General features: G+C 38.8%; 2 protein-coding genes across 2 annotated transcripts in view; one reads left to right on the plus strand and one right to left on the minus strand.

Annotated features, from left to right (window-relative positions):
* ITGB3BP (integrin subunit beta 3 binding protein) overlaps positions 1-116 on the minus strand; it is a 49,536-nt gene extending 49,420 nt beyond the window's left edge. Inside the window, exon 1 of the mRNA XM_065409770.1 lies at positions 57-116. Within this exon, the coding sequence (XP_065265842.1) occupies positions 57-61 (5 nt within the window). The 5' untranslated portion in view covers positions 62-116. The remainder of the gene's footprint in view (positions 1-56) is intronic.
* A 119-nt stretch (positions 117-235) lies between these two features.
* EFCAB7 (EF-hand calcium binding domain 7) overlaps positions 236-22,703 on the plus strand; it is a 38,135-nt gene continuing 15,667 nt past the window's right edge. Inside the window, exons 1-7 of the mRNA XM_065408981.1 lie at positions 236-273; positions 2,947-3,134; positions 8,614-8,825; positions 10,842-10,928; positions 11,909-12,104; positions 12,989-13,113; positions 21,380-21,521. Coding sequence (XP_065265053.1) covers positions 2,948-3,134; positions 8,614-8,825; positions 10,842-10,928; positions 11,909-12,104; positions 12,989-13,113; positions 21,380-21,521 — 949 coding nt within the window. The 5' untranslated portion in view covers positions 236-273; position 2,947. The remainder of the gene's footprint in view (positions 274-2,946; positions 3,135-8,613; positions 8,826-10,841; positions 10,929-11,908; positions 12,105-12,988; positions 13,114-21,379; positions 21,522-22,703) is intronic.

Genomic DNA, 22,703 nt, shown 5'->3' on the forward strand with positions numbered 1-22,703 from the left:
CTTCTCACCACCAATACCCCCGGGCCGGCTGCCCTGCCCCCCTGCCCGCTACCTACGGCATGATGGCAGCGCCGAGAGCCGCTCCTGCACCTCCGGGACTTCTCGGTTCCCGCCCGCCGTGTACCACCCAAACCCCACCGGTTGGAAACACTATCCAGAGGAGGCGGCCGGTTCCGTTCAGCCCGGGGGCGGCCCGTACCCGACGCACCGAGGCGGAGGGCGCACGGCGGCGGGCCCGGGCCGGGCCAAGGGACGAAAAAAGGAGCCCCCCAGGTCAGCACAGGAGGGGTCACTGCATCCCCTCCCCTTTCCTTCTGCCCCTTCCCGTGCACGGCCTCTGTGGGAGCCCCCGGCCCTTCTCGCTCCCGTTTAGGGGCTGGGCATGTTCCTTTACAAAGCAAATCGGGAGAAGGCAACAAAATCCCCTCCGCTGGAAAGAGAACGCGTCCGCCACTGCCCCTTGGCAACAGCCTCAGTCCCCCGGGGGGTGCTAGTGCAGGGGTTCTCAGGGGGTCGCGAGCTTATTACATGGGGGTCACGATCTATCAGCCTCCACCCCAAACCCCGCTTTGCCTCCAGCATTTATAATGGTGTTAAATATACAAAAAAGTGTTTTTGTTTTTATTTATTTATTAGAGGGGGTTGCACTCAAAGGCTTGCTATGTGAAAGGGGTCACCACCAGTACAAAAGTTTGAGAACCACTGTGCTAGTGGTTTAGAGCTCGTCAGTGAAACACTGGGGGTGGTGGGATGTAAGCTGGAGGGTTACATTGCCCTAAACTAGGTTTGAAATCTCACTGAAACACACAGAATCAGGATTCTGTGGGCAGAAGGGGAGATGTTTAGGAAGTGGCTTAAAATAATGTGGTAAGAGAGAGAGAGAGCTTGTTGCTTCTAAAGGAGTGAGACCTGGTAGGTTTGCCTCTCCTATGATGAAATGGTAGAAACTAGAATTTTGATTACAGAACTCATCATAGAAATGTAGGGCTGGAAAGGGCTTGTAGAGGTCATCTAGCCCTGAGGCAGGAAAAAGTAAACCTAGACCATCCCTGACAGGTGTTTGTCCAACCTGTTCTTAAAAACCTCCAGGGATGGGGATGCCACAACCTCCCTTGGAAGCCTATTCCAATGCTTAACTACCCTTGTAATTAGAAAGTTTATCCTAATAGCCAACCTAAATCTCGCTTGCTGCAGATTAAACTGATTATTTCTTGTCCAACCTTTGGTGGACCTGGAGGACAATTAATCACCATCTCAGTGGTTTGAGCATTGGCCTGCTAAACCCAGGGTTGTGAGTTCAATCCTTGAGGGGGCCATTTAGGGAACTGGGGCAAAAATCTGTCTGGGGATTGGTCCTGCTTTGAGCAGGGGTTTGGACTAGATGATCTCTTGAGGTCCCTTCTAACCCTAATATTCTATGATTCTTTGTAACAGCCCTTAACATAGTTGAAGACTGTTATCAGCTCCCACCTCAGTCTTCTTTTCTCAAGAATCTTGGGGAGAACTGTTAAGTCATCTAGTCCCTCTCCTTTTCTCTGATGCACAGTTGTTCCTTACTGAATATATATGTTAGTGCTTCATCATCTGTCCAGTTGAGATTTTAATGACCCAAGCCGTGAGCTTCCACCAGTTCCCTTGGAAAACTATTGCACACTAGACTTCAAATAACATTGGCAGCACCTTTGTGCTGCACAAATTGGCAGCACCACCTGCTGCACAAATAATAAATCGGTTGGTAATGAGTGGGCTGAGGGGCATAAACAACAGTTCATATTTTATAAAGCTAGTTACTGGAAAATTAACATTTATTCTCCTTTTCCTCCTTGACTTTAACCCACTTCCATTTTGTGAGTGTAACACTGGTGCTTAATTATAGTGACACCCGTCTGCAGTACCAGACTGCATCACTGTGTCCCTGTGGGGTCCTTCTAATGCCAGTATAATATGAACGTGTCAGGCAGGCGGTCTGTGTATTATAAATAGGGTACTTCATCCATGATAAGCGATTATTATCTTTCTTTCCCAAGTGGAAAAGACCTATATAACTCAGGAAAGTGCGAGTGATTTAGCCCTCCTGAGTAAGAATCCAATGAGTCCTGAAGGGGACCCTACCTATGCCGTTATCTTGTTGTTCAACTTGAGATATTCAATTTATTATACGGGAATATATTTTCAGAAGTCAATGCTGGATAAAATAATGTTAGAGGCTGTTAGGCCAACAGTACAGCACAATTTAGTGTCCCTCTGTGATGGCCTTCTAAAAACCTTAATCACCTTTGGTAAAGAAGAAAACCACTGTTAAAGTTCACTGCCGTTTATGAGCAAAAGGTGTTATATTCTTGAATTATTTCAATTATTGAAAAAAAATCTGGATTTTTCCCCACTCTGTTTTGTGCAGTTTTGTGGTGGTACTGTTGTAGTTTAAGGTCCTAAATGCTGCAAACGCTTATACCATGCTTAATTTTAAGCATCCGAATAGTTCCATTGATTTGAATGGATATGCTTAACTTTACGTGTTTGAAGGATAGATGTGTAAAATTTTGACAGTGTTTCCACTGTTAGACATGCTTTTAAAGAAATTATAGCTAGGAAAAAAATTCTTCAGAATATGGGCTTTAAACCAGAGAAATCCCTAGAGGCTTAATTCTAATTTTGGCTAAGGATGCATCACCTCATATGGTATCTTGGAAAATTTGCTACTGTGTTTGCATTCAGTGTAGATAAATAAATAATAATGAATATTACTTAGCACTTACATAGTTTAAATTCATGAATATCAAAGCACTTTACAAAGGCAGTTAAGTAGCATTATCCCCATTTTACAACAGAGAAACAGATTCAAAGAGAGTTTAATTGAATCTGTGCGTGAGGGGACAGAACAGAGACATACTTACGCACTATGAAAGCAAAAGCAAAAGACTTTAAATATGTTTGTATTATTCACAGAATGGCCAGCAGTCCTGGAAGTAATGCATCCCTCTCCCGTGAGAAAACCATACTCTCAGAAAATTGTCAAGCAAAGAAATCGCAGTATTCTGAAGAGGAGACTTTTTATATGAACTGCAGAGCAGCCTACCTAGCTGTTTTTAAAAGCAGCTTAGAAAATATTAAATCAAAAGAACAACTCTGTTTAGGTAATGAGTAGGAGATAATTTTCTTTACTTGAATTTTGTGTGTGAAGATAACAGTAGTTGATTTTCAAACCAACAGCCAGCATTTCACTGGTGGAAATACCCCAGCGCGTAATGGAGCTTGGTCACAATAGCTTCTTTTAAGGATTCAGGCAGTTCTTGGTGGGGTTTGGGTTTTCAAGCATCAGTGGCTGTATCTATAAAGACACGTCCAAGGTTTATACCTATTATAAAATATATCATAGTTTTTCAAATAGTTTACAGAAAGTACTTTATCTCAATAGTTTTCATTTCCCTCAAATTCCTAATCTATATTACTAGGTATTGGATGGTTCATGGAAGTGGGAACGATATACAGAGCTTTTCACCTCTAAATCACCACTCTGAATGAGCAAAAGTCAATACCACCTATCAGCTATTGGGGGGCCTAAGTGAGTTATTTAACAGCAGCACATTTGATGGTGGCATCGTTGCCTACTTGAGGTGGGCCTGGATACTGCTCTGTGGTGGTGACATTTTGCAATAAAGTGTTTTCCTCTCTCTGACAAGTGATAAATTACAATGAGTTATTCTCAGTTCAGTTTCTAATGGACAAGTGTCCCTAGCACAGAAAATCACCATGGCAACTGGCATTAATTGGCACAGTGGTTTGCAGTCTCATCAGAAAAGTTGTTAAATGAGAAATGGAGATTGACCTACCCTTTCACCCCGAGTCATGGTCCCCCAGATCAGGGTTGAGAAACACTGACTATGTGGTATGTGAAAATCTTTCCCTGCCTATGCTGAATGTGTTTTGTGCATAAATGGATGACTTCAGTGTTTCATAAGAACTACGTACATTATTTTTTAAAAAATATAAATGTACCTTAAGTTAAAGCACTTCTCAATTTCCTAAATTTCAAGCCAGATGTTTTATTCTTTTATCAATATTATTTTGGGCTGTCGATTAATCGCAGTTAACTCACGCGATTAAGTCAAAAAAATTAAATGCAATTAAAAAAATTAATCGCGATTAATCGCATCTTTAATCGCACTGTTAAACAATAGAATACCAATTGAAATTTATTAAATATTTTGGATGTTTTTCTACATTTTCATATGTATTGTATTCTGTGTTGTAATTGAAATCAAAGTGTATACTATTTTTTATTACAAATATTTGCACTGTAAAAATAACAAACAAAAGAAATAGTATTTTTCAATTAACCTCATACAAGTACTCTAGTGCAATCTTTGTCGTGAAAGTGCAACTTACAAGTATAGATTTTTTTTGTTATATAACTGCACTCAAAAACAAAACAATGTAAAACTTCAGAGCCTACAAGTCCACTCAGTCCTATTTCTTGTTCAGACAGTCACTAAGACAAAGAAGTTTGTTTACATTTACAGGAGATAATGCTGCCATCTTCTTATTTACAGTGTCACCAGAAAGTGAGAACAGGCATTTGTAGCTGACCTTTGTAGCCAACCTCGCAAGATATTTACATGCCAGATGTGCTAAAGATTCATATGTCCTTTCCTGTTTCAACCACCATTCCAGGGGACATATACTGTTTCTTTTATTTATCATTTTTACAGGTCTCACTTTCAGGTGACATTGTAAACAAGAAGCAGGCAGCATTATCTCCTGCAAATGTAAACAAACTTGTTTGTCTGAGTGATTGGCTGAACAAGAAGTAGGATTGAGTGGACTTGCAGGCTCTAAAATTTTACATTGTTTTATTTTTGAATGCAGGTTTTTTTATATAATTCTACATTTGTAAGTTCAACTTTCACGATAAAGAGATTGCACTACAGTACTTGTATTAGGTGAATTGAAAAATACTATTTCTTTTGGTTTTTGACAGTGCAAATACTTGTAATCAAAAATTAAATATAAAGTGAGCACTGTACACTTTGTATTCTGTGTTGTAATTTAAATCAATATATTTGAAAATGTAGAAAGCATCCAAAAATATTTAAATAAATAGTATTCTATTATTGTTTAACAGTGCGATTAATCACGATTAATTTTTTTAATCGCTTAACAGCCCTAATATTATTCTACTTCATTATGTGATTAGGTGACATCCGCAACAGTCCAACAATGTATCTTTTTTGGTTTGGTAAATGCAGTTAGTAGTCGTAAGTATAAATACTTGATTGAAAATTATGATGCTTAGAAAAAGTCTACAAAAATAACTCAAAGTTCCACATCTAATTGAGTGGAACTATGAAAACAACCAATTTACACAGTAACTGGGGGGAGGGGTAGCTCAGTTGTTTGAGCATTGGCCTGCTAAACCCAGGGTTGTGAGTTCAATCCTTGAGGGGGGCCACTTAGGGACCTGGGGCAAAATCAGTACTTGGTCCTGCTAGTGAAGGCAGGGGGCTGGACTCAATGACCTTTCAAGGATATCTCCATTAATTATTATTTATTAAGTTAGTGAAAAAATGGTTTCTAAGTTGGGCTAGGGGCTGGGAATTGGTTTACTTAAAATGTTTTAATTAGTTATTCTGTTAAATGAATATTTGGAATAGCTTTCACAGTTCCATCTAGAAATCTGTTAAGCTTCAGTGTTGCCAACTTTTATCATGTATCACAGTATTTGGTGTTTTTCTTAAAGCCCCAGCACCTGGAGTCCTATGATTAAGAGAAAAACTTAGCTTACTTTTTTTTTTTTAAATAAAAGTTTCTAGGCCTCATGGTTGCAGAGAAAAGCTTGAAAACATGAACCGTAAAAAGGCTAAAAACCAGGAGGCATATAAAAAGAACCCAAATCTGTATTTTTTTAAAAACCCTCATGATTTTGAAACTACTATGATTTTTGAACACTTGGAATTGGCAGTGCTGCCATGTTGCTTGCTAAGGTTTATCAATAGTAGATTATGGTGCCAGGAAATGGCATCTTTGTAGAAAACCACAGAGGTTATGTAATCACAGAACAAACAAAAAGTAAATAGAAAAGCATTCTGACACACTATGGTCAGTCATAATATTTAGGGGCACTGTATTCCTCTTTTCCTTAGCATAAAATTCATTATCTCCAGACTTTCATTCTCTTTAATCTTTGTCCATACCTACATCATGTGAGCTTTTTGCCAGGAAGCCAGTTAGCATGTAAATCTGATGGTTTCATACTGAAAGCTTCTCTCCAAATACCAGTACTTGAAATACCATTCTCTAACAAGCATACTCTTTCAGCATATGACTCAGTCTTCTGCAGACTGTCAGGGTTAAGATAGAAGCCCCTGTATAACATCCTAATGATGGTTTTAAAATAAAAGTGGTGTGAACAAATGTCATCTCTTTTATATATGTGCTGTGCCTTTCATCTCTATCCATATGCTACTTGGGCACATAGCAAGTGTTTAGGCATTTTGGTTTCAAGGTCAGCTAAGAAAGGGCAATTACTAGTTCAGGCTCCCAGTCTTCTCAGAGCTGTGTGTGAACTTTTTTTCCCTTTTAAACTTGTAATGTAAGAGTCGTTATAGGCTTATGTAAAAGCTTAGCGTAAATCCTGGCAAAGAATCAAATCAGTGGTGTCAATATTGAAGCATCTGTGGTTACATGATGTTTGGTTAATAACACAAACTGTGCTATTAATTTAGAGCCTGCTTCGACAAAACCTTAGAGGAGTCATAGTTGCTCACTGAATGTACTATAATGTAATGTCCTATCTTGTTACTCAGGCATTTAGCAGAATCCAGTTAAAGAAACATAAATAAAAGATGCGGTCTAAACAATCTTTCAAAAATATGGTCTTGGGAGATATGTTTGTAGCAATCACTGATCTCCCTTGAATGATAAATGATACAGGTAGCAGCATCTTGCCGTATATTTATCAAAACACATTTATTTAAATACAAGTGAATAATCAGTTCATGAAGGGTGCTAGATTGACAGCCCATGAGACTGGGTTATCCACATAACAACACACATTGAGAATGATTGCCCTTCCTTAGCTGACCTTGAAACAGAAATGCCAAAACAGTTGCTATGTACATGAATGTACAAGAGGTACATGAATAAAGACACGAGCTATCCCATATTCACCAGCCTCCACTCTGTGCCCATTTGTTCCTTGGGGGTCACACCTTAGATTAGCAATAAAGGTGCCAATTATGAAAAGGGGTTCTTTGGAGATTCTTTCTTTATACGGCCCACCTACTAAGAATTGTGATGATACCACCAACTCATTTCAGATAGGCTACTGAACAGCACTGAGCTGGTAAAGACTTAGTCATTACAGATCTGGATAAAAAGCAAACTACTGACCTACCTAGAGAGTTCTCCTAAACCATCTAATTCTCTGAAGTGGGTGGCGGGTTATGACATCTTATTAACTAGACAGCATATTTGAGTTTAGCTTGAATTTAAGATAATACCTTCTTCACATTATAAACTGATGAAAGCCAAATGTAAGTGAAGATGTTTCAGAAGCTAGCTAGAACTAGCAAATCCAACTTCTGTAACTGCCATATACAGGAGCAGTGGGACTTGTTGCAGACATTTTATCAGCTTTATTATTATTATTTTATTTTTTATGATTGATTTTATTATTAATTTTATTGTTTATTTATTATTTTACTATCTAACAGTTTACTGGGAATTATTTTTCTTTATACATTTGAAATTCATGTTTTATAATATGAACTATTTGGTTGATGGAGAAGCAATTCTACAGCTCATTTGTGGTAGGCTGTGCACTGGGGGCCTGACCCAATTCCTATTAAAGTAAACGGAAAGACTCTCATTGATCTCGGTAGATGGATCTGGCCCAGAATATGTGGCTTTACAAATAACAGGTTGTTATATTAAAGCCTGCGGATTACACACAGTGGGCCAAATCCCACATTTACTACTTGTGGCGGGAGTAGGGAGGAATTTCCCTTTCAAGTCAGTGGGTATTTTGCCTGATTGAGGGTCTGATCTTGCAGGTCTTACTTTTGTGAGTAGTCCCATCGAGTTCAGTGGTTCTGTGTACACAAGTAAGAGATAGCTGCTGACCGGATCCTAAGGGCTAAATTGTGGCTTTGCCAAAGCCCTGCGTATGAGGCGGCACATAGTTCTAGTAGCACTTAGACCCAGCCTGTATCTGGCACAGTGCACTTCCCCAGTATGCCATTGAGTGCATTGGGAGGGAAAGAAACATGTACAGTGGGAATGTAGTACCCCATCAGAGGCTTAGGCTTCTCTGACCTTCATGCTGCTACTACCCCTAGTATGGGTAGCCTTGCACCCTCTTCCTTCCCACTGCGGGTGCACAGGATGGTCCCCCGTGTAGCATTAAATCAGGAACACAAGATGGAGTCTACACCCATGTCACAGCTACTGCAGTTAAGCAAAGGTTTATCATTCATGCCTACTTTTGCCTTTGATTGATTGGATTAAAAAAAACCTGTCGTAACCTATGAACTGATTACAGGATAGTTTGAAAAAATCATATCTATTTTGTCTGTCAGTGTCAATGAAGAGTTGATATTATATATTATTGTGCAGTGCTTCAACAGGCTGGAAGAAATCCATCTCAGAAGACGGTTAATCAGTACTGGACTCCCCAGACCACCACACTGAATTTTGATGATTTTTGTAATATCTTAAAAAAAGAAAAACCAGCTACAAAAACAGAACTGCTCAAAGCATTTTTAAAAGTAGATACAAATAATGATGGATATATTTTGCACACTGAACTTTATAAAATTCTTACAGTGGTAAGTATCGTGGAAGGTAAATTACAAATTTTGATATAGAGCTATAATTTTCATAAAATTGGTATAGCAGTAGAACCAATCTTTTAAAATTTTAAAAATCACAGAAACAATCCTGAATATTCAAAAATTGATTTTGTTAGGGGGAAACAATCTATATCTGAATTATTTTAATGATTTCTTTTTAAGTGTCATACTCCCTTGGCTATCTTTCTCTCCGTCTTTCTTATTTCTTTCCCCTTACAGTCCTGAAGTTGGGTGGTCACCCAACTGCTCTCAATTCCAGCCCATAACGTATGAAGATCAACAGAAAAATAATTAAATTACTTTTTTTTAAGGAAACACTACCTATCTGTCCCGCACTGGTGCAGCTGAATTGGAAGCACATAGGCCTTGCTAAGTTCAGTGCCTAGTACTGTTTTGTTCCAGCAACTTCTATGCAAATCCTCTGCTCTTGAAAGGGCCTTTTGCAGCCCTATGGGACAGTTTCATTAACTTAGTAAAGTTTGTTCAGTTATTATCCTCCCTTCACACATTTTGTCTCATTCATGCATGCTCAGAAATAACTTTCCCCCCTCTCCTAAACATGATAATTATGGGGTCCATGATCCCATTACAGCCATGACAAAAATACCACATCACTGCAGCCATACCCCTGAGCTCAGCCTCTTACCTCATCAAGTTGCACAATGTAAGCTGTGATAGAGCTAGAAGCATAGTGCATAGCAAGATGGTGTATGAATTTACAGTGCAATAGCTTGTTGCACACTAAGTGGCCAGGCCATGTGAACCGTGCCGCTGCTCACTAAAAGTTCCATAGTATACTTTGATGTGTGCAATATGAAGCATTTAATGCTCAGCAGCAGGGTCCACATAGACCAGGGGTCGGCAACCTATGGCACGCGTGCCAAAGGCGGCACGCGAGCTGATTTTCAGTGGCACTCACACTGCCCGGTTCCTGGCCACCAGTCCAGGGGGCTCTGCATTTTAATTTAATTTTAAATGAAGCTTCTTAAACATTTTAAAAACCTTATTTACTTTACATATAACAATAGTTTAGTTATATATTATAGACTTATACAAAGAGACCTTCTAAAAACATTAAAATGTATTACTGGCACGCGAAACTAGATTAGAGTGAATAAATGAAGACTCGGCACACCACTTCTGAAAGGTTGCCGACCCCTGACATAGACAGATGGCAGGACCCTTAACAATCAGGTGCTGTATGATAGTATAGATAGTAGCAACAACAGGGAAATGATCTTTGTGTAGTACAAGGTGAAAGAAGCAGGTCTTGAATATAGCTATAGCCAACACCATGAAGGGCTATAAAATCAGTAGGTCTAATTTAAAGTAAATCCACCATTTTATAAGGAACCAGTGTAAAAGAACTCAGCATGGGCTTAATATAACAGCCTAAATAAGTGACTAAAATGTAAAATATTATTAAATTAGCTCTTGATTGTAATATGTTAATTATGTTAATTAGATTATATGTAACACTAGGATTGAACCTAGGACCTCTAGAGCTAAATGCATGAGCATCTACTGCATGAGCTAAAAGCCACCTCTCTGTTAGCAGACTCATTAATCTCTAAGTGGTCTAGTTGCCACTAGAGGGGGACAGAGCACCACACCCAGCAGGCATGGGTTACATATAAATATTAATTTAATTGACTGGGAGTTGCTACGCTACAAACCCTCAGTGCCTGGACGCCTACTAAAGTCAACATTAGTTCCACACATGGAGGGCTTGTAGAATGGGACCTTGAAATTGCATGAGCTTAGTTATTCATCTTCCAAGTATTTAGTAGTGTTTCAAATACATTCAAATATCATTTACAATGCTGATCACTATTTTGGGGATTCAAACTCAGACCAATGTAAATGTGCTGCAGATAAGATTTCTGGAACGAATGTTAAAGTATACCTATTTCCTTTGTGTAATCTTCAAACCAGTGATGTCGGTGAACAATGTTCTTTAGTAGGAACTGACATTTAAACTGTTTATCACAGAGAGGTGAGAAGATGACTGTAGAGGAAGTGAATGCCATCACTAAATTGGCTGATGTAAACAGCAATGGCAAGCTTGATTACAACAAGGTATGGTAAACAAGGTGACAATACTTTTGTATATGATGTTGGATTAATCAAATTCTATAGCTACTTCCTAAGCCACACTCATAGGTTTTAGTGCTGATATTTTGAAGTTTGCCGATTACCAAGTGCTGGAGGCAGGGCTGGTGCAGGTGATATGGTTCCCAAAGGGCTTCATATTGTTATTTATTTTATTTATTATTAGTATTGCCATAGTGCCTAGGAACTCTGGTCATAGACCAGGACACCATTGTGCTAGGAGCTGTACAAATAATATTGGAGCACCATTTCCCTGGCGCACAATGCACTTCCTTTGGTAATAGCCTCAAACAAAGGTCACTTTGTACTGGTGAATCTAGCTATGTTCAAGGATACAACCTGGTTCCAGGGGTGGGACTGGCAGCAGTAGCAGGTCAAGGGTGGCAAATGAGAGCAAACCTGGATATTCAGCATGCATTAGCACTGTAATGACTTTTTAATCTATATTATAAGTACTTTCTTGGATAATATGCAATTTCTTTTGTGGGGGAGGTTATTGCTTGTACTTGGCATCTATTTTTCAAAGTAGAATATCTCTTCAGTTTTATGTTATTTCAAACTGTACCTCTAAGCAATGACTAAATTTTAAACAGTCAACAGTCCACAAAAGACTTGCACCATAAACACAGTTTCACAGAAAAACAACAACCCTCCATTAAAAATTAGACATAAAAACAAGTCCACAAATGTCTAGCAGATAATATAAATTATCTGTTGGGGTGAAATTCATATTTCATTTTAATTTTATAGTGCGACCTCTCTACTGAATCATGGCTCCATTTTTACTATGTCACTTGAGAGTGGTCATTCTGATTCATGAAAATAAAATGAGCATTGTGCTTCAAGAGAAACTAGATTCCGTCTATTGATTTATCCTGTGCTTACTAATGTGTGTGTTTCCCCCTAAAACTGTATTAAATAATGTTTCACTTTTTCATTGTGCAAAGTTTTGTAAATTATATATGACAACCAATGAGCAATGTCGTAAGACTGCACTAGAGAAACTAGAAGTTGACAGTAGACTGAGGCGTCAGCAGTTTGGAAGTCAAGTTGAAACCTCCTCTGAAAGGGCAACAACACCAATATCAAAACCATCATCAAGGACCACAAGCAAAACTGATCACAAGCCAGCACCAAAGAGAGGTATTTACTTTTCATGCAGGGAGGCTCCATTCCAGGAGACAGGGCCCATTCTCCTAAGTGAATCAGCAGATTGAGTAACTTTTTTTTTTAACTTTTCTCATACTAGCACAGACTAGACTAATAATCATTTTGACTTTGGCAACCACAGAAAAGCGCCACTCGGATTTCTGAGCCCCTTGCTCAACCGGACTTTGGCTGCATCTCTTATCTAAGACCATCAAATTTTTCTTAGGACTAAAATCAGTTGATTCTTGTGTGACACAGTCCAGAGGGAAGAGAGAAAATGAGTGTACAGATGTTGCAGTATGTCAGGCTATTTATCTCATATCCTGATAAGAAGTGAAGCCTAAAACATTTATCAACAGGAAAGATATTAGCATGAATTTTTAAAGCAAGGTATTTAAACATGTGAGTAGTCTTATTGACTTCAATATGTCTACTCATGTGCTTAAAATTACACAAAGGCTTAAGTACCTTACTGAAGAAAGGCCAAGATTACAGGAATATAATGACAGTATATGAAATATCTGCATTTGTACATAGAACATATCGGTCACTTTTGGTTTCAATTCAAGGAAAAATCATGCTGAAATTGAAAAAATGCAAAGAAATATGTCAAGAGGAAATGAAAAGTCTGGGATTGTGTGGTCTAGAAGGAATGTAAAGAATACTTGCTTGACGTGTACAAGGAGGGAGATGGTGGTAGTGGTACTAGCCCATGGTCAGGTGATTAAATAATCATAAGAGAATTCAGTTTATTTTAATGAAGTTTTAGTTTTTTTGTGTGTGACTTTGAATGCAAAGATATACGAATAAATACCATTTGTAACATTCTGAAACAATGGAAAACAGACAGTGTAAATAAATAAATATCTATGTTATAGGTGACAACAGAACTTCTTCAAGGCCTTCATCCGCCCAAAGTTGCAAAGCATCCGTTTCTTCCACTATCAGCATGGGCACCAGCAGTAACACAAATTCAGAGCTAATTGAGCCAAACACAGTAAAGGTACTGTGTATGTTCTGTTTAAATTATGCTGTTTTCGTTTAAGCACACACATTGTTGCATGTTAAATAGAAGCAGTTTTCCTCTGATTTTTTTCTCTTATGTTAGTAGTTTGTCAAGGACAGCTGTACACTATAGAGAGAGATTTCATGATGCAAAATATTATTAATATTTTTATATATTGTTGGTTTTGTTGACATTCAGTTACTGAAAATAATTTTTCAGGTGTGAAGGTTTAATAAAACAAAGTATATTTTTATAAATGAAACCACTGTTGGATAAAACATATAATGACTTTTTGAGAAATTTAAAATTGAATAATTTATTAGATTGGTGAGAACTTTAAATGCTTAAGTAGTCTGAAAGATTTGTATCATAAACCTTTATAAGAATGGTAATTGGAAATAAATAACAGATCTCCAAACAGATTCAGTTCAATGAACATTAATTTGTAAATATATCCTGTAGCCTGCAAATATTGATTTTGTATTTAGACTAATATGTTCTATAAGTATTTTTGTTTAAATAAATCACTCATTCAATATAAATTCCTGTGGGAGAAAGACAACAAAGTCACTTTGTTAAGTCAATATTTGTAGAGTGTTAATATTGATCTTTTTCCTTTGTTTTCCCTTTCTTGACTCAACCTTTACTAGTTTTCTTTCAACAGAAAATAATAGCTACAGAAATATAAAACATTAACTGGAAACTGCTAGGATACATTAAAAATGTGCACCTTGAGACCTCTGTGTAAAAGGGAAAAAATGGTTATGACCACATAGTATAACTACTGCTAGAAAACTGAACTGATTGTTCTCATGAGATACATTTTGTTTCAAATAACAACTCTGTATTTGTTATTGAACTCTGAAGTCCTTTATATCTTTAACATTGCTGGATAGTGACATTTGTTCTATATTAAAATTTAAAAACATGATCTCAGAGGAATTTTTTTTCAATCTGTTTAGGTACCTGCACCCCCATGCAATTTAACCTCAGTTCCAGCATGTTCAAACATGATCTGTAATGTGCAAAATCATATAGTTTTCCAATATTGGACCCCTCTTTATTTTCACAAGCAAATAAAGTTTTAATGAAAAGCAGTTTTAGAAAGTCACCATTAGTGATTACCAGCATATCTTTCCTCAGAAATTAAACCAAATATTGGTCAATAAAAATAAACAGATGTAACTGGTACTGCTAATTTGTTGCATTCATACTACCTAAGGCCCCTAGCCAAAGCCCACTGAAATGAATGGACAGACACCCAATGATTTCTTGGGCCTTGGATCAGGACCTAAGAGCATACATTGTTCTCATTCATTTTATATTCACATTTATTTTTCTCCACAGTTCATCTGTTTTCTGGGACAATTAGAAAGTGTTGTTTTGGTGGACTTGGACCAACCCTGGTGTTACTGGTCTGATAGCTGAACATAGTGTAATTCAGAACACTTTGAACCTTTATACATTAAAATTGCCATGGACAAATGTAGCTTATTGTACCCTATGCACAATATAACCCTTCCAATTCCAAAATATTCTTTATTCAGTGGAGCTGTGTGACAAATTCAAAGAAAGGCATGTCCAATATTTTAAGGATCTAACTTATTATTTTAAAGAACACCACAGACTCCCAGCCATTTATCATCTGTGTCCACAGAAAACTTAAAAAGAGGCCTCTTTTTTCAAAAGCAAACTGTAGTCTGCACAGATCATATTCTGTTTGGCTCCCACTCAGGAAAGAATAACAAGAATCAGGCATCAAGTATATCCAGGTCAAAACAATTTGCAAAAAATTAAATATTGTTAAATCTTATGAGGGCGGAAGATGGTCACTTGGGTCAATTCAGGCACAAGTTTGGAGTCAGGAGATCTGTGTTCTGTTCCTAGCTGTTCCAAAGACTACCTGTGTGACCTTGGGCAACTCACTTCAGCTCTCTATGCCTTAGCTTCTCATCTGTAAAACAAGGATAAAAATGCTTCCCTAATTCACAGGGGTGTTGTGAAGCTGGTCACATTAAGGTTCCATTTCTAAATAGTTTGTAAAGGGTAAATTAATAATCTGTCATGAGCATGTTCCAGACATGAATAGTATTATAGATGGTTATGAGCATATTAGTGGAAGGTGTATAGATGGTGATAAGCAACCTGTTGGACTCTATCTATATGTGTACACTGCCACTGGGAGGTGTGATTCCTAGTGCGGGAGACAGACTTGAGCTAGTGCACTATAAATAGCAGTGTGGACTTTGCGGCACTGACTGTGGTTCAGGCTAGCCACCCGAGCTCAAACCGCAGGGGGCTGGGCAGGCTTGTATTTAGGTGACTAGCCCAAGCCACGAGTAATGCCACAACGTCTGCACTGCTATTTTTAGTGCGCTAGCTCTAGTTGAGCTAGCACAAGTCTGTCTACCTGCAGTGGGAATCACACCTCCCTATGCAGTGTAGACACACCCTATAACAAACTGTAACAACAACAATGTAAAACATTTCTTTATTTCTACGAACCATTATTATTTAGTTAGTTCTCCATGCAGATTTAAAACAAGACTAAATAAAAAGCCTTTTTTTAAAAAAACGAAAGCATTGTATCCTGTTTTCATATTGTACTGGTGCATCTGGCAAGTGTATCACTGAGAATAAGCTTCTCCTGCCAAGAACACTCACCTTCAACATTCTGCTCTCTGTGTACGTGAGAAGCTCTCCACTGACATCAATGGGAGATCTGGACACATAGCAGAATACTGAAAAAGAGATCTGAGAGTAGCCTTCTGCCCCAAAGCAACATAGTTATATACTTTTTTAATGCAGTTCATGTCCTGCATTGAAATGTAATGGAGAAAAACAAAAAATAAGCACAACCAACTCAATTCTTAGTGAAGCATGTGCCAAGATACTGCTGTGACCTATTCCTGAAGGGATAAATCCTGCTCCCTCCGTGTGGAGGGGCCCCTTGCAGTGGAACTAGTGAGATTCTGTTTTGCAGGGAGGACAGTAGGGATAGGATAGGTATTGGCAGATCAGGGCCAGGCACTGATCTAAAGATTTGGCTTGAAGTATATGAATAGTCTCTTGCACTAAAGATGCCTTTTATTTGCATTTTTGTGTAGGTAACTAGACATTTCCTATAATCCCCAGAATGCTTTAGAATTGGAATGCCAATATATAAGACTTACATAAAATAAAGTATTCTCCCGTGATGGGTATTGAAAGCAATAAACACTTTTCTGATGTTTTCTCACTGATTAAAGTAAACGTAAGTGTATGTTTTCCAGTTTACCTTATATTTTGTGCTTTTCCATTTCACATTCTCCATTATGAATTGGAATAAAATACACTATATGTAGGCTGAAAATCAAACCAGGAAGGTATTCTTTAAGCGTTTATAATGCACGTTTTTGCAATGTGATATTGTTGATAAATTAAAGAGAGTATAGCACCACCTCATGCTCTGTTTAAGCATAACAAGCCAGTATTTGAATTCTCAAGGGCTCTCAAACTGTTTCATAGTGCTGACTGCATCTGAATGGAGAAAAATTTTTCTCAAGACCCACTTAATCCCTGCATTTTGGGATTATAGCTCATCCTTGTGATAACTACCTAAATTACTTAACATGAAAAAGTAATGGTAGGAAAGTAGTAGCTGTCTTTAATGTGATGTTACAGTTGGAAACAAGGAGAACCATCAGATATGTGGTGAGGTGACTCCCCACAGGCCAGCAATGGTCTACGGATCAGTTTGGGAACCTCTGCCCTAGTAAGAAAGGGAAGGTAGGAAATTATTTTTTAAGAGGCATTTTTGTACGTGATAATTTACTGTATCTTTTTTAAAAGATACAACACATTTGGCTGCTCTTTAAACAATTTACTGTGTACCTTTAAATCTCTTAAAACCCGGTCCTACTATTTCATTAGTTTAACCCTTGAATTTCATCTCAACTGAAATGTTGATGGTTTGTTTTTCAAACATTTGTGTGAGCTATTAAGTTTAGAGACTAAAGTGAGTTAACCAAAGGCTTTTGTTTAATTTCCTCAGCTCTGTCAAATTTCAAGGATAAATCTCATTTTGCGGCATAAGGATTTTAGGGTAAATAGAAGTTATGTGCATACTGTAACAGCAGTTCACCTGGGGAGGAATATTCTCCTCAGTAATGATATAAGAACAATTATATCATTACAATGATATAATGCACATTCTTCCTTTAGCACTGATTTATGTTAACACTAAACTTAGTATAATTTTAAAATGTTGACCCTAACTTCTTTTATAGGTTTATGGAACTCCATCTTTCACTCAATCTCAACCCCTTCACCATTGATCTCCAGTTGTTTTTCACCTCTCTCTCTCTCTCTCTCTCTCTCTCTCCCTCCCTCCCTCCCTCCCTCTCTGCCATTTGTTCTTTGCAGGTTAGGTGACTCTTCCCCCATCACATTTCTAGGGGGCAGGGTTTGTTTGGTAAAGGTCAGTGTAAAACTTTGAACAGACTCTATTCAGGGGTCTCATTGAGATCAGGTCTATTTCTAACCAAATAACTAACTATCTCTCGTAGTTCCTGTTGAAATGATTTTAAAAATATGAAGAACTCTAGCATGTTAGTCTTTTATATGGGTAGAACTTTGCAGTAAAGATGGTAGGTTAGAGGAAGGGTCTTGGATACCTAGTTCCCCTTAGGGATTGCATGTCCAGATACTTTTGGAGCTTTGCATATCTGAGCTTAGAGTTTTTGGTACAGTGTAGGTTGAGGAATTCTGTTTAAATGGAAAAAAGGCTCTATAAGAATTCTAAAACATACAGTTTATCATCAGCTTCTTTTCAAGGGCTAAAAAAAAAAAGTGAATTGCGCATAGTCTCAGTTACCACTAAAAAGTGATCTACGTTACAAACTATAAGTTAGCAGAATTTGGCATGATTGGCAGGCTGAAATGAAGATAATGTATATACTACCAAAGACTCTGGATGCTGAGGCTGAAATAATTGTCACTTGGGGTCAAGGTTGAGGTAATTGACATGGCAGTGCCAACATGCTTACATCATAGATGTACAATAATAAAGTACTTTGAGTTTACAGTAGTTTCCAGATGCTACCAGTATGATAAGGTTCAGAATTATCAGCATTCACCCATATTAGCTTATAAAAATAAAGCTGAGTTTCCAAAATTTTGTTAAGAATATTTTTCTTCCTAGAGTTTGAAGTTATTGTTTCAGCTGGATTTGTTTCTCTGGTTTCTTTTGGGGGTTGTTCTATTATTTTGTATAATTGTTTCTTAATAAATGAATGATTCAGAGGCTGTATGTGGAAGTAGAGAAAGTATTTTTGATAGGATCTGCAGAACTTTTTTTCTCCCAATAGCTGTGATGACCTTGCTCAAGGAAATTTTACTTCTCTGTACTTTTTATACTCTTTTTACAGATAATTAAAGCAAATTTACTTATCTCAAATTGATATTGTGAGTCTTAATTTGTTTGTAACATACCATTAGATCCTCAAACGAAAGATGCTAGCTATAAAAGGGCTTGATCCTGCTTCCGTTGTCTTTGCGGTGCAGTAATGGGTCCCAAAGGAAGACTTATGTTACTCAGTGACTGATTAGAGATATGCACTTATGAATGGGCAGATCTACATATAGGGCCCAATCCTGCAAACACTACCAAGTGTTGTACTTGGTGCCATTAGTCTATTTAGGGTAGCAAATGCTATGGGCCCAATTCTGTGTTGCCCCTCACTCCGTGTAGTCATTACACCAGTGCAAAATGCTGTCTAGTCAGAATGGCTATAAATGGGTATAAAACACTATCTAGTCAGAATGGCTGCATTTTACACTCACTTTTCACTGGTGTAAAAAGTTACATAAGGTGAAGTGCAATGGAGAATCTGTCTCTAAGTCCAGTAGTGATTACAGAATAAGGGCCATAGAAAATTACCAATTTCTTAGAACAAAACTAAATAAGCAGTTTACCAAGGGAGACAGATCTATCATAAAATGTTGTTATGGGGCATTATCCTTACAAGAAACATTGTATTTTATTATGCTCTGTTTTATTGTTGTTTAAAACAGATGAGAGGCAAAAACTACAATGGAAAGGTTCCAGAAGCTAAGCTGTGCTCAAAAACAATGTCAATAGACTAAAATGTCAGAGGATAGTGGTCTTCCGTTGCTAGGAAAATATCCACAAAAAGCTTGAGGGATTTTCAAAAATAGGCAAAATCAGTTATTCCTTTCTTCCCTCAAGGCTGGAAACATCCAGTGACAACACTCCTATAATGACTTTGTTTCTGTTTTCCAAGTGATAGCTTGAGGGAAATTTTGGAACATGCCATTTTTAAAATACCTAGTCTATAATTGTTGTTGTATGTTGTCAGTAGCAACATAACTTCCCTAGAAACCTTGTATGCAAATAGTGCAATCTTCCTTTTTTATCTTTCCACTGGCTTCAGCAATAGCCAAAAATAATTGCTTTCTGTAGAAAGAGGGAGAAGAATTCATACCCACTTTAGCCAAATTCTGGCAAGCTTGTGTCAGAGTTCATGGCAACTACACGGTGCACCTGGGTTTCCCCTTACTGACCCAGCAAGTGTACCCATTCTCAGGCTTCCAGCTCCCCAGCTATTGTTGGGTAGAGACACGTCTCACTCCCTTCTGACTGGGGTATTTCCAGACTGCACAGTTCCCTGCCCAGCCCAGACAGGTTGCCCAAGTGTCCCTGCTTGCTTCTCTTTCAAGACAGATAACAAGTGTAATTGCTACAGATATAAGTTGCCACAAAGACTTCCTGTGCAAGCCTGCTTTATTCGTAAGGTAAAAAACACTACAGAGAAAACATATTTCAAAACACTAAAAGAACATACACACATGCTAATATGCTTACCAGAATGAACCCCAACCTTAACATGGACTCTAGCAGGATCAGTTCCTAATCCTCCTTCTCTTCCCCCACTGAAGGGGATCCTTGTGGTTACCAGTTCAGCTTCAGAGCAAGCACACAGTCTTGTGAGGCTTCAGTTGGCCCAGTCCTTTTAACCCTATCCTACGGATTGGGGCCTTCCGCGACCAGAGGACCTGTCCCTTTGCTGGATCAGGAAAAAGGCCATGAACCAGTTTAAAACCAGACTATTTATCCAAACCCCCTTCGGGCCTTCCGTGACCAGAGGACCTGTCCCTTTGCTGGATCAGGAAAAAGGCCATGAACCAGTTTAAAACCAGACTATTTATCCAAACCCCCTTCTTTTGTCTGTTGGTCTCTGAAGAATCTAGTTTGATCTAGTATATGCATCTTTCTCCAGCGGGATGGTTTCTCTGGAGATGTCACAACATGAGTGAATTTGCCTAATCACCCCCTGTTCTCCTATTTACCCTTCCCATGGACGTACATATAGTTCCACAATAGCACATACACAGTTGCATTTTTAATACAATGAACTCCAAAAGTTTAATACAGTTTAATTTAATTCAGTAAAGTTCATTCAGGATATTGCAGAAAATTGTCAGTTTGTTGCATCCTGAATGAAGTGTGTGTATCAGGCCAACTTGTGTTAGATTTTTGAGGGTAATGCAGCTACATGCTCGCAGGCCCAGATCCCCCAAAGTTATTTAGGTGCCTAACAACCCTTGAAATTAATAGGACTTAGGTGCATAAATATCTTTTGAGGATCTGTGCCTCGGGACCCAATTCAGCAAAGCACTTAAGCACATGCGTTAGTCCCAGTGACTTCAAAGGGACTTTTGCATGTGCTTAAATGATTTTCTGAATTGAGGTGGATTTAAGTTCATGCGTAGCTGAACTGGGGTCTAAAAGAATATCTTTGGTGAATAATTCATGATTAATTTATTTGACAAATGTTACCTGCTTGTGACTTGTCTGAACAAAGAATTCTTGGTTGTTCAGCCAGTTCGTTAGGTTCCCTGATTGGATGACCCGATGGAACTAATAACAGCACAGTTTTCAAATTGCATATTCAAGTGTTAAATTCTCAGTTTGGAGTTCACATAATTGGCTAGTTATGCAGCTCAAAATTCACTTTCCGCAAATATTTCAGCAGCTGAGAGTAAAATTTGTGAAGCAGGTTTGCTAGAATATCTGCAGAAAGCGAATACAAAAGAGGTGCACATGCTGCTTAAGTGAATTCATTTAAAAATTCAGAGGAGTATTGCAGGAGATTTTATGCAGCCTTCACCCAGCTGTAGCTAAGACCAAAATAATTTACTGAGAGAAAAGCATTAAAGACCAAGATGAACTTCTAATATACATATTTGTTTTTGTTTCCAGGATTGGCAGTGTGCACAGTCCAAAGGATGCTTCTTCATAGAACAAGATGGTGAAATCATTACTCATAAATATAAGTTGTACTTACCTCAAAGGTCAACAGTATATATCACCATTAAACCTTTAAACCTTAGCCAGTTAGAAGGTAAGCATATTTATATTTTGTTTGTTTGGAGAATCAGCAGGGAGGTCTGAGAAACTGACATGTCCTGCAGAATACCCTATGGAACTGCCAGAGATTGCTCTGAGACAAGGTGGATGAGGTAATATCTTTTATTGGACCAGCTTAAAGCTCAAAAGCTTGTCTCTCTCACCAACAGAAGTTGATCCAATAAAATATATTACCTCACCCACCTTGTCTCTCTAATATCCTGGGACCAACACAGCTACAACAACACTGCATACAGGGCCATATCTCCCTACAAAAAATCTAGTATCTCCAGTAATGCAGTAGTGGACACCAGTGGTTGATGGTCATGGTCTAGCCTTGGATTTACAGTAATGTTATAACCTTTTTACTAGCAGTATGAAAAATGTGGGTGGCATCTGGTCATGGGTGAGTTGAGTCCTCCACTGTCCCTCTGCCAAGTTATGAAGTTAGGACCTCTGCCACTGAGTTTATACAGTCTCCTGTTTAATCAATAAGGATATGATCTGAAGTCACTGGGTAGGCAACTGTTGACTTCAGTGTGCGTTGGATCAGGCCCTAAATGTTTAGCTTTTTCTGATCTGTCCCTGTTGCCTGTGTCTTTTTCATACACTGGATAAGGAAAGGTTTGTGTGTGGAAGGTGGTAAAAACAGCCCTGGCAAAGGGCTGCCCTAGGGAGCCAAACAGGAGCGGGCTTGAGGCAGCCAATCAGGGCCAGGCTGGGCCAGTATAAGAAGGGCGAAGGGAGGAGCTGGGTCAGAGTCTCACTCCAGCCTTGGAATGGGAAGGACTTAGCTGCCTGGGAGCACAGGGTATGCAAAGCAAAAAGCGGAGCGGAGCTCAGGCCTGGCTACCTCCCAGGCTGAGGCCTTGCTGAAGGCCAAAGGAGGTGCTGGTGCTGCAGAGGTGCAGCCCAGGGATAGGCAGAGGCAGCTGGTCCAGCCCCCTTGCCAGTGATGAGTGGCCATCACAGACTGCAATTTGCCCAGGGAAAGGGGGCTAGATGATGACTGGCAGTAGCCACTGAGGCAAGGTGGGCATAGAGGGTTGGGGGTTCCCCTGGGAGGGGAGACCTAGAGCATGGGGACTGCTGTGGGGCAGAACCCCAGCGTAAGGGGCACTGGGGTCCGGGAGGGACACGGGGCCTGAGGTAGGAGAGACACCGGCCAACAGGAGGC

Source organism: Emys orbicularis, chromosome 8 (assembly GCF_028017835.1).
Source record: "Emys orbicularis isolate rEmyOrb1 chromosome 8, rEmyOrb1.hap1, whole genome shotgun sequence".
Classification (NCBI taxonomy): domain Eukaryota; kingdom Metazoa; phylum Chordata; order Testudines; family Emydidae; genus Emys; species Emys orbicularis.